This window comes from Somniosus microcephalus, chromosome 9, assembly GCF_052327205.1.
Source record: "Somniosus microcephalus isolate GS21.2 chromosome 9, FLI_Smic_1.0, whole genome shotgun sequence".
Classification (NCBI taxonomy): domain Eukaryota; kingdom Metazoa; phylum Chordata; class Chondrichthyes; order Squaliformes; family Somniosidae; genus Somniosus; species Somniosus microcephalus.
Genome location: NC_140995.1, coordinates 231195111 through 231207069, shown reverse-complemented (window position 1 = coordinate 231207069; position 11959 = coordinate 231195111). Strand labels below are relative to the sequence as shown.

Genomic DNA, 11959 nt, shown 5'->3' with positions numbered 1-11959 from the left:
GAAACATAAAAACAGATAAGAGTTTCTATAGATATTTTAAAAAGAAAAGAGTTAACAAAGTGAGCGTTGGTCCTATGAAAAGTGAGTCTGGGGAATTAATAATGGAAAATAAGGAAATGGCAGTTGAATTTAACAGGTATTTTGCAGCGGTCTTCACTATAGAGGATACAAGTAACATCCCAGAAATAGCTGTAAATCAGGAAATGGAAGGGAGGGAGGAACTCAAGAAAATTATAATCACCAGGGAAATGTTACTGAGCAAATTGTTGGAGCTGCGGGCTGACAAGTCCCCGGGTCCTGATGAACTTCATCCTAGGGTCTTAAAAGAAGTGGCTAGTGAGATAGTTTATGTGTTGGTTTTAATTTTCCAAAATTCCCTAGATCCGGGGAAGGTTCCATTAGATTGGAAAATAGCAAATGTATCTCCTTTATTCAAAAAGGGAGGGAGACAGAAAGCAGGAAACTACAGGCCAGTTAGCTTAACATCTGTCATAGGGAAGATGTTATAGCAGGGCACTTAGAAAAGTTCAATGTAATCAGGCAGAGTCAACATGGTTTTGTGAAAGGGAAATCATGTTTAACCAATTTATTGGAGTTCTTTGAGGAAGTAACATGTGCTGTGGATAAAGGGGAACCGGTGGATGTACTGTACTTAGATTTCCAGAAGGCATTTGATAAGGTGCCACATCAAAGGTTATTGTGGAAAATAAAATCTCATGGTGTAGTGGGGTAACATATTGGCATGTATAGAAGATTGGCTAGCTAACAGGAAACCGAGAGTAAGCATAAATGGGTCATTTTCTGATTGGCAAGATGTAACGAGTGGTGTGCCACAGGGATCAGTGCTGGGGCCTCAACTTTTTACAATTTATATAAGTGACTTAGATGAAGGGACCGAAGGTATGATTGCTAAATTTGCTGATGACACAAAGATAGGTAGGAAAGTACATTGTAAAGAGGACATAAGGAGGCTACAAAGGGATATAGATAAGTTAAGTGAGTAGGTAAAGATCTGGCAAATGGAGTATAATGTGGGAAAATGTGAAGTCCATTTTGGCAGGAAAAATGAAAAAGAAGCATATTATCTAAATGGTGATAGATTGCAGAGCTCTGAGATGCAGAGGGATCTGGGTGTCCTTGTGTATGAATCACAAAAGGTTAGTATGCAGGTACAGCAAGTAATTAGGAAAGCTAATAGAATGTTTTCGTTTATTGCGAGGAGAATTGAATACAAAAGTAGGGGCGTTATGCTTCAGTTATACAGGGCATTGGTGAGACCACATCTGGAGTACTGTGTACAGTATTGGTCTCTTTATTTAAGGAAGGATGTAAATGCGTTGGAAGCAGTTCAGAGAAGGTTTACTAGACTAATAACTGGAATGGGCGAGTTGTCGTATGAGGAAAGGTTGGACAGGCTAGGCTTGTATCCACTGGAGTTTAGAAGAATAAGAGGTGACTTGATTGAAACATATAAGATCCTGAGGGGTCTGGACAGGGTGGATGTGGAGAGGATGTTTCCTCTTGTGGGAGAATCTAGAACTAGGGGGTCACTGATTAAAAATAAGGGTCGCCTATTTAAGACAGAGATGAGAAATTTTTTCTCAGAGGGTCGTCTTTGGAACTCTCTTCCTCAGAGGGCGGTGGAAGCAGAGTCTTTGAATATTTTTAAGGCAGAGGTAGATAGATTCTTGATAAGCAAGGGGGTGAAAGGTTATCGGGGGTAGGTGGGAATGTGGAGTAATCGGATCAGCCATGATCTCAATGAATGGTGGAGCAGGCGCAAAGGGCCGAGTGGCCTACTCCTGCTCCTAATTTGTATGTTCAGTTGCATTCGCAACTCCTCAGATAATGAAGCAATCTGTGCCCGCATGCAGCAAGACCTGGACGGCGTTCAGGCTTGGGCTGATAAGTGGCAAGTAACATTCGCGCCACACAAGTGCCAGGCAATGACTATCTCGAACAAGAGAGCGCCTAACCACCGCCCCTTGACATTCAACGGCATTACCATCGCTGAATCCCCCAACATCAAGATCCTGGGGGTCACCATTGACCAGAAACTTAACTGGGCCAGCCACATAAATACTGTGGCTACAAGAGCAGGTCAGAAGCTAGGTATTCTGCGGCGAGTGTCTCACCTGCTGACTCCCCAAAGCCTTTCTACCATCTACAAGGCACAAGTCAGGAGTGTGCTGGAATACTGTGTGGCTGAAGTAGATTACAGAGATAGGAAGGGGCGAGGCCATGGAGGGATTTAAAAACAAGGATGAGAATTTTGAAATCGAGGCGCTGCTTAACCGGGAGCCAATGTAGGTCAGCGAGCACAGGGGTGATGGGCAAACAGGACTTGGTGCGAGTTAGGACATGGGCAGCCGAGTTTTGGATGACCAAGTTTATGTAGGGTGGAATGTGGGAGGCCAGCCAGGAGTGCGTTGAAATAGTCAAGTCTAGAGGTAACAAAGGCATGGATGAAGGTTTCAGCAGCGGATGAGCTGCAAGGGCTGAGACAGGCGATGTTACGGATGTGGAAGTAGGCGGTCTTTGTTATGCGGCAGATATGTGGTCGGAAGCTCATTTCAGGGTCAAATATGACACCAAGGCTGCAAACAGTGTGGTTCAGCCTCAGACAGATGTTAGGGAGAGGGATGGAGTCAGTGGTTAGGGAACAGTGTTTGTGGTGGGGACCGAAAACAATGGCTTTGGTCTTCCCAGTATTTAATTGGAGAAAATTTTTGCTCATCCAGAATTGTATGTCGAACAAGCAGTCTGACAATTTAGACACTGTGGAGGGGTCGAGAGAACAGGTAGTGAGGTTGAGCTGGGTGTCATCAGCGTACATGTGGAAACTGATGCTGTGATTTCGGATGATGTCGCCAAGGGGCAACATAGAGATCAGAAATAGAAGGGGGCCAAGGATAGATCCTTGGGGTACACCAGAGGCAATGATGCGGGAGGAGAAGCCATTGCAGGTGATTCTTTGGATACAATTAGATAGATAAGAATGGAACCAGGCGAGTGCAGTCCCACCCAGCTCGACGACAGTGGAGAAGGATGGAGTGGTCATCCGTGTCAAAGGCTGCAGACAAGTCGAGAAGGACGAAGAGGGATAGTTTACCTTTGTCAGTCAAAAAGGATGTTAAGGACAGCAGATTTCCTTCCCTAAAGGACATTAGTGAACCATACAGGTTTTTAAGACAATCCAGTAGTTTCATGGTCACCATTACTAGATTGTTATTCCAGATTTATTTAATTAACTGAATTTAAATTCCACAGCTGCTGTGGTGGGATTTGAACTCACCTCTAACTGGATTATTAGTCTAGTTACAAGACCACTATGGTGCTGTTCCCACTCTTCTCTAGATAACCCTGCAAATCACTGCTCCAGCAGGTAAGAGATCCTCTCTGGACAGACGAGAAGAAGCTTGGTCAGTGCTCTGAGCTGCGACATTGCACAGTTTTAGCTGATTAACCACCAGCAGTACCCCTGTGCACACTTGGTGGATCCCTAAGTTAAAACCTGCACCTACGCTCCCTGAGTTTGGGCAAGTGTCAATACGAGGAGAAATTGCACGCATCAGGCACACAAGCTCTACCAAGATGGGTTTCCACATGTAACGGACACCTGACTGACCAAAGATCAAGAGGTCTCGTTGCCTGCTCCTCTTTACTTCGGAGCGGGTCCCTATGCTGAGCCATGCGGAGATACTGCTTGGGACGTGATATTGGAGGTATTGTTGCTTACCAGCTTAAACTGGGTGAGAAAGCCAAGAGAAGGCCCAATGGTCCCTAGTGCAGGACATCACCACGGTTGAAAGTAGAAGAGGATATAAATGAGTAAAAACTCAAGATAGCAGGAGGAAAGACTGATCGAGGTAAGGGGTTGAACAGTATCAAAAGGTGGAGGCTTGTGTTAAGATCCTGCGTAGACTGATACCATAGAGGAGTAGCAACCATTCTAATAATAGTGCCCATATGTTGGAGGAGACTTTCAATAGTGCGGGACTGTGGTCGAGGGGTGGGAGGGGTTCAAACCTAAGGACTGCAGGTGAAGATTTTAATGGAAACATACCGAAGACTGTTAAAGCAGTGGTTCTCGAGCTTTTTTGGCTAAAGGACCCCTTTTCAAATGGAACCACGACCCACCAGTAATCGCAGACCATCAGTAATCACGGCCCGCCAAATATCACGACCAGTAATCACGACCAGACAGTAAACATGGCCCGCCAGTAATCACAGCCAGTATTCACGGCCAGCCAGTAATCACGACCCGCCAGTAATCACGGCCCCCCCGTGATCACGGCCAGTATTCACAGCTCGCCAGTAATCACGGCCCGCCGGTAATCACGGCTCACCAATAATTACGCCCCGCCGATAATCACGGCCAGTAATCACGGCTCACCAGTAATTACGCCCAGTAATCACGGCCCGCCAGGAGTCACGGCCCGCCGGCAATCACCACCGGTAATCACGGCCCGCCAGTAATCACAGCCAGTAATCACGGATCGCCAGCAATCACGGCACGCCAGTAACCACGGCCTGTAATCACAGCTCGCCAGTAATCACGCCCAGTATTCACGGCCTGCCAGTAATCACGGCCAGTAATCAAGGCCCGCCGGTAATCACGGCCAGTTAATACCATCAACATATTGGTAAGACGTACCGACCGCCAGCGACAGGTTGACTTCTTCTCCCAGCACTATTGCTGATTTAAGAAGGCAGGTACATGACCTGCTCACAAACCTCTGTCACTGGAGCCGGCTGAGAACAGATAAGCAAAGTGCAGCGGAGTTCTTTCACCACCTGCTGCAGCCTCCACACTCGGGACAAAGGATCTCGCTCAAATCAAGAACTCAGCACGTGCACAAAGTCCAAACCCGGGACAACAGCCCATCAAAGGGGCACAGTATGCGTGCAAAAAGTTTCCGGTCACACAGCCTCTCAGCATCTACCCTGTCAATTCCTCTATGCATTTTATACACTTCAATGAGATCACCGCTCATTCTTCTAAACTCCAGAGAAAAAAAGACTTGCATTTGTATAGCGCCTCTCACGACCACCGCCCGTCCAAAAGCACTTTACAGCCAATGAAGTACTGTTGTAATGTAGGAAACATGGTAGACAATTTGCACACAGCAAGCTCCCACAAACAGCAATGTGATAATGACCAGATAATCTGTTTTTAGTGATGTTGGTTGAGGGATAAATATTGTACGGGACACGGGGAGAACTCCCCTGCTCTTCCTCAAAATATTGCCATAGGATCTTTTATGGCACCTCTGACAGTGCAGCACTCCCTCCGTACTGTACTGGAGTGTCAGCCTAGATTTTGTGCTGAAGTCTCTGGAGTGGGACTTGAACCCACCACGTTCTGACTCAGGTGAGGGTGCTACCAACTGAGCCATAGGCCCGTTCTACTGCCTATCTCATTTAGATAAGGAAAGCTGATGTGGGAGCTGGAGGTCAGTACAGTAGTGGGGAGCTACTCTAAAAGCTGAGGCTTTGCCACGTTATTCAGAAAGCATGGCGCAGGAACGTCCAATATTTGTCTTCCTGGGCTAGGCCTTTGGAGGTCAGAGGGGAATTTCCCATAATTTTTTAGCCCTGACTTGACCTAGGGGTTTTAATCTGTTTTTTTGCTACTCCCAGGAGATTCATGGCGAGAAGTGGGTGGGTGGGTCACGTCGCATGATGCTTCGCTGTAACAACACTGGATGGGACAAGCTTGAGAGACCAGCTGGGCTCCTGTCCATCAATGTTGCATGTTCCCATTAATTTGCATCTCTTCAAGCTGTGGATACTAAAGGATCTCAAAAGTCCCGAGTCGGGATTGAGCCAACAGCGCTAAGAACAAACCTCCGGACACTCAAATTTCAAACCAGTGAGTAACAAATGTAAGCACAAATAGGACCAAGTTGCCTGGGCTTTACGGGATAAATTGCCAGGGTTTGGGAGGCTGTAGATTGGACACCTCTGGTGTAGAGGGGCACCTTATTCTACATCACGTCCATAAGCACTGGACTTGGATTTGAGTTGAATGCTGCCGTGGGGTTCAAAGCATGGAGGAACCTTCCAATCAGAAGTCTTGAAGAGCTCGCTTACAACAACAAAATCACAAAAAGGGGCAGAACCGTACACACTCAGCTACTGTACAGTAAACCAACACAGGCCACTGGGTCACAAGCATGATTTCTTTAATTGAATCAACACCGTGACAGGTATATAAAAAAACTGGCCAATGATCATTTCTAAAGTCATTCTATTCTTCATTGTTTTCTCACATTCTTTTCACTTCGGTATGGTACAAATTCTTGTAATTAATTCAATCAATACAGTAAAATCTCTCCAACGTCCCTCCCATGGGGAAATCGAAACGTTCCCCCCAAATGTCATTCTCTGTTGCCGCCAAAGACCACACTCGCCTGGCTTGTGCAATGCTGCATGTTCATCGGAACCCACAATTCCTTTAAACAGGAAATGAGAAGAAATTTAAAAAAATAAAGGAAACACAGTAAGCTGGTTAGTTCATCAGCATCTTCCTCCGCTCTTTGTGCCTCTTCTCTTCACCTTCTTCCACTCCGACCCTCTCACAGCAAGCTGGGCCATTCCATTTACAGGCTGGTGCCTCCTTGCTTGGACTTCCTGTTCCAGTAACCCTGGTAGGCCGCCTCGAACATGTCCTTGCAGGTGATCTGCGCATTGAGCTTGCCGCAGATGAGGAAGGAGCCGGCCATCTTGCGGTGGAGGGAGTAGGTCTCCTCCGGGGGCGGGACCAGTCTATGTCGCAGCATGATTGGGATCAGCCCATGGATCCTCTTGGTGGTGTTCTGATTCCCAAAGTTAAACGGCTCTATTGATGAAAAGGCCTCTCCGAGGATCATCACCGCATCGATGTGGGCGTTTTGCATAATCTCAAATAGAAAAGATGCACATTTCAAACAAAGCTTTTGAAGCCTCAGTCTTATCTATCTGTATAATTGCATGTACAGTTAATCAATATTGACGGTTAACATAAAAGGGAACCCAAAAATCTTCTACCAGCATGTAAGCAGTAAGCGGGTAGTAAGAGGCAGGGTGGGGCCTATTAGAGACAAAGAAGCTGATATATGCTTAGAGGCACAGGGCAAAGCTAGAATACTCAATGAGTACTTGGCATAGGTGTTTACTAAGGAGGTGGATGCTGACAAAATATCAGTAAAAGTGGAAAGGTAGAAGCAATGGAAGGGGTGAAAATTGATAGACAGGATGTACTAGAAAGGCTGGGTATGCTTAGAGTGGACAAGTTGCCTGGTCCAGATGGCTTGCATCCCAGGTTGCTAAGGGAATTGGGGGAGGAGATAGTGGAAGGGCTTGCCATAATTTTCCAATCTTCCCTAGATGCGGGGGAGGTGCCCGAGGATTGGAAAGTGGCAAATGTGAGACCATTGTTCAAGAACGGTCAGTTTAACATCAGTGGTTTTAGAAACAATAATCAAGGAAAAAATTAACGGGCATTTGGAGAGGTTTAAGCTAATTAAGGAGAGCCAACATGGGTTTGTAAAAGGAAGATCTTGTTTGACTAATCTAATTGCATTTTTTGATGAAGTAACAGGGAGGATTGATGAAGGGAATGCAATAGATGTTGTCTACATGGATTTTTGGAAGGCGTTTGACAAAGTACCACATAGAAGGCTGGTTAACAAAATTGAGGCTCATGGAATAGGTGGGTCAGTGGCAGCTTGGATAAGGAATTGGCTTAAGGACAGAAAACAGCAAGTTGTGGTAAATGGCTGTTTTTCAGACAGGAGGATGGTAGACACTGATGTTCTCCAAGGGTCAGTGCTGGGGCCACTGCTTTTTTTGATATATGACCTGGATATTGGAATACAGAGTAGAATTTCTAAATTTGCTGATGACACCAAACTTGGGGGTGTGGCAAACTGTGAGGATGATACCAATCGACTGCAACAGGACATAGAAAGGCTAGCAGAATGGGCAGACAAGTGGCAGATGGAATTTAATACAGAGAAGTGTGAGGTGATGCATTTTGGCAGAAGGAACAGGGAGAGGCAATATACACTTAATGGTACAGTTTTAAAGAGTGTGCAGGGACAGAGGGACCTGGGAGTTAATGTGCATAGGTCCCTGAAGGTGGAGGGACATATTGAGAGAGTGGTTAGCGAGTATTGCGTCCAGTTCTGGTCACCACACTTTAGGAAGGATGTGAAGGCCCTTGAGAGGGTGCAGAGGAGATTTACCAGAATGGTTCCAGGGATGGGGGATCTTAGTTACAAGGACAGGTTGGAGAAGCTGGATTTGTTTTCATTAGAGCAAAGGAGGTTGAGGGGTGATTTGATAGAGGTGTACAAGATTATGACGGGTTTGGATAGGCTAGACGGGGAAAAGCTGTTCCCACTAGTTGATGGTACAAGGACTAGGGGACACAGATTTAAGGTTATGGGCAAGAGATACAGGGGGGATGTGAGGAAAAACTTTTTTTACACAGCAAGTGGTGAGGACCTGGAATTCGCTGCCGACGGAAGTGGTGGAAGCGGAGACACTCAATGTTTTCAAGGGGAGACTGGATAGGCACTTGAGGGAAATAAACTTGCAGGGCTACGGGGATAGAGCGGGGGAATGGGACTGACTGGATTGGTCCACAGAGAGCCGGCACGGACTCAATGGGCCGAATGGCCTCCTCCTGTGCCGTTGTGACTCTATATATTTAACAATACTCTAGCGTGAATCCATCACCCTTTATTTCTGAAGCAGAACAATTTCTTAAAGACGTTTCTAACGTCCGGCTCACGGGTTATTGGTCCGCCAGCCCCGTTAGTTTATTATTGGTGAGCTCCGGACACCAGTCGCGACTCCAGAGGTAGCTCGCCGGGCTTCGCGCGTGCGCCAGCAGCGGCCCACAGTTCTAATGTGGAGTCGGATGGGGCACTCCAGCTCTCTCCGGCTCCACATTTGGTTCAGAGTTCGAGTTTGTATTTACCAATCGGCAGGGGGTGGGGGCAGCCTCCAGAGGACGGTCCCCGTGAGGACCACTGGTTTGGATGCTATACCTCGAATGCCCACGCCCACTACATCCCTTTCCTTCCCCCCGGCCCCCCCATTCCGCACCGTGTCCGTTACCCCCCTCAAAGTATACTGTAAGGTTTTGAGGTTTTTCAAGAGTGATCGTCCCCTTTGAAATCCGTGCTGGCTGCTTCAATTTCCTCATCTCCATACTTGGTCATTTCATTTTTAATTAAAGACGCTAAAAATTTTCCTACCCCAGATGTTGAGCTAACTGCTCTGTAATTACCCAGATTAGCTCGGTCTCCCTTTAGTAAACACAGGTGCTACACTGGCCACCCTCCAAACCCCGGCACACATCCTCAAGCCTCTGCAATTTCCCCCAACTTCTTCAGGATCCTCGGTTCTATCCCATCAGGTCCTGGCACCTTGTCTTCACTTAGAATCAGAGATTTTGCTTTAAGATGCTAAGCTTTAATTTGGTTCAACAGAAAGCAGATCTGTACTATTTACCCTCAGCTCATCGCCTCCTCACCACTGACTTCCCACTCTCACCAAATTCCCCTATTAGTAGTCCTTACTCCCACCCCGAGCTAACAGTGCGCTGCGGATGGTGGATTTAAATTAGACCCAGGGCAGACCGCAAGGGACAGCGATCAAGAGTGCAAACGGACTGCTCCCCTCTTCCCCTCCCCTAGCACACAGATACTGAGGCCACATCAGTGAAGATCATCTAACTCCGCACCAACTAGGACCAGAGCCTGGGAGCTTCAGCAGAGGCTGGGTACAGCTACTGTGTTAATGGGAATGACCAGCTGAGTACTGACCCATGGGGGCGGACGGAGTCATTCAGTGTAAAGCATGCCTGCCTATAACAGCAGCCACATCAGTGGGGTATGAACAGGAACGGACAGGCCCGCACAGAGCTATTTGGAGCTGGAACCTCTGCCCTCCTCAGCACCTCTGGACACTTTGTTAAAAGACCCTCCTACCTTCGTTTCATAGCCTGTGAGGAACTTCAGTTCAATCGATTTTCTCAGCACCTTCGCTCTCTCCCCATTCGCTGCAGCGCGCACAATCTGTCAGATTACAATAAACTGGACTTTACACGCAGCACAAGTAACAGAAAAGAAGGTGGTTTACACGCAGACCGGGTCCAGCGGCGGCCTGGACGCAGACCGGGTCCAGCGGCGGCCTGGACGCAGACTGGGTCCAATAACATTAACCTGGGCACAATACCAGGGAGAGGAACACATTAAACGTTCCTCTGCTCTATCACCTGCCGTGAATGTTAATACTTGTATTTTACAATCTTACTCTTACCTCGATGTAAGCATCAGTGAAGTCTTCATCAAACGATCTTGTGGCTCCAAAGTCCAACAAGGCCACCTGAAAGTGAAAGTGCACGAATTAATTTCCACCCTGTTCTCCACAATAGTTTAAGGACCTGACTGACTGGAGAGGCAACGCTCCAGGGCGGATAGAGATACAACGATCCTCTCCGCTCTCGTCCCCCAGCTCCCCCGCACTCTAAATCGCCTTGAAGCCTCTTTGCATCCTCCTCACAACTCACAATCCCACCTAGTTTTGTGTTGTCAGCAAACTTGGAAATATTACATTTTGTTCCCTCATCTAAATCGTTGATATATTGTGAATAGCTGGGGCCCAAGCACTGATCCCTGCGATACCCCACTAGTCACCGCCTGCCACCCCGAGAAAGACCCATTTATTCCTACTCTCTGTTTCCTGTCTGTTAACCAATTTTCAATCCATGCCAGTATATTACCCCCAATCCCACGTGCTTTAATTTTGCACACTAACCTCTTATGTGGGACTTTATCAAAGGCCTTCTGAAAATCCAAACGCACCACATCCACTGGTTCTCCCTTATCTATTCAACCAGCTGCATCCTCAAAAAACTCCAGTAGGTTTGTCAAACACGATTTCCCTTTCATAAATCCATGCTAACTTTGTCTAATCCCGTTGATATTTTCTAAGTGTCCTGTTATCACATCCTTCATATTAGACTCTAGTATTTTCCCTACTACTGACGTTAGGGTAACCGGTCTGTAGGTTCCCGGTTTTCTCTCTCCCTCCTTTTTTAAATAGTGGGGTTCCATTTGCCTGCAGCAACCCACGGCCGTGAGGAGATGGCTCCAGAGCCTCCCACCCACCTTGCCGGTCTGCGGATCGTAGAAGAAGTTGGACCAGTTGGGGTCAGTCTGCATGAAGCGGAATTCGAAGAGCTCCTGCAGGCAGAGTCTCAGGATGTTCACACTGATCTGGAACACAGAGGGAGGGAAGCGGTTAGACCCCAGCACAGCCACCCGGCTAACACAGATATCTTCCCATCATTTGAAACAGCGATACCCCGCGGAGTTCAAGACCCACTCCTGAGACTTGAGCCCATAATCCAGGCCGACAGTCTAGTGCAGTACTGAGAGAGTGCTGCACTGTCAGAGGTGCCGTCTTTTAGCTGAAATACACACAGAATTTGCATTTCTATAGCGCCTTTCACAACCTCAGGATGTCGCACGGCGCTTTACAGCCAATGAAGCACTGTTGAAGTGTAGTCAATGTTATAATAAAACACGGCAGCCAATTTGCACACAGCAAGCTCCCACAAACAGCAATGTCATAAGGACCAGATAATCTGTTTCAGTGATGTTGGTTGAGGGATAAATATTGGCCAAGGATTCCAGGAAGAACTCCCCTGCTACTCTTCGATATAGTGCCATGGGATCATTTATGGCCACCTCGGAGAGCAGACAGGGCCTCGGTTTAACGCCTCATCCGAAAGACGGCACCTCAGACAGTGCAGCACTCCCTCAGCACTGCACGGAGCGCCAGGCTGGATGAAGCAATCATGTCTCTGGAGCGGGACATGAACTCACGACCTTCAGACTGACAGGCGAGTGCACTACCACTGGGCCACGGTGCACATAGTAAAGCCCCTCGAGATGTT

General features: G+C 47.3%; 1 protein-coding gene across 4 annotated transcripts in view; it reads right to left on the bottom strand.

The window, feature by feature from the left end:
• Nucleotides 1-6171: 6171 nt before the first annotated feature.
• The window catches only part of coq8aa (coenzyme Q8A, genome duplicate a), a 90826-nt gene continuing 85038 nt past the window's right edge, over nucleotides 6172-11959 (bottom strand). For all 4 annotated transcript variants that reach the window (XM_085997994.1, XM_085997995.1, XM_085997996.1 and 1 more), the window contains 4 exons: nucleotides 11169-11276; nucleotides 10318-10383; nucleotides 9987-10073; nucleotides 6172-6905 (listed from right to left, as the gene is read on the bottom strand). In XM_085997994.1, coding sequence (XP_085854120.1) covers nucleotides 6606-6905; nucleotides 9987-10073; nucleotides 10318-10383; nucleotides 11169-11276 — 561 coding nt within the window. In that variant the 3' untranslated portion in view covers nucleotides 6172-6605. The remainder of the gene's footprint in view (nucleotides 6906-9986; nucleotides 10074-10317; nucleotides 10384-11168; nucleotides 11277-11959) is intronic.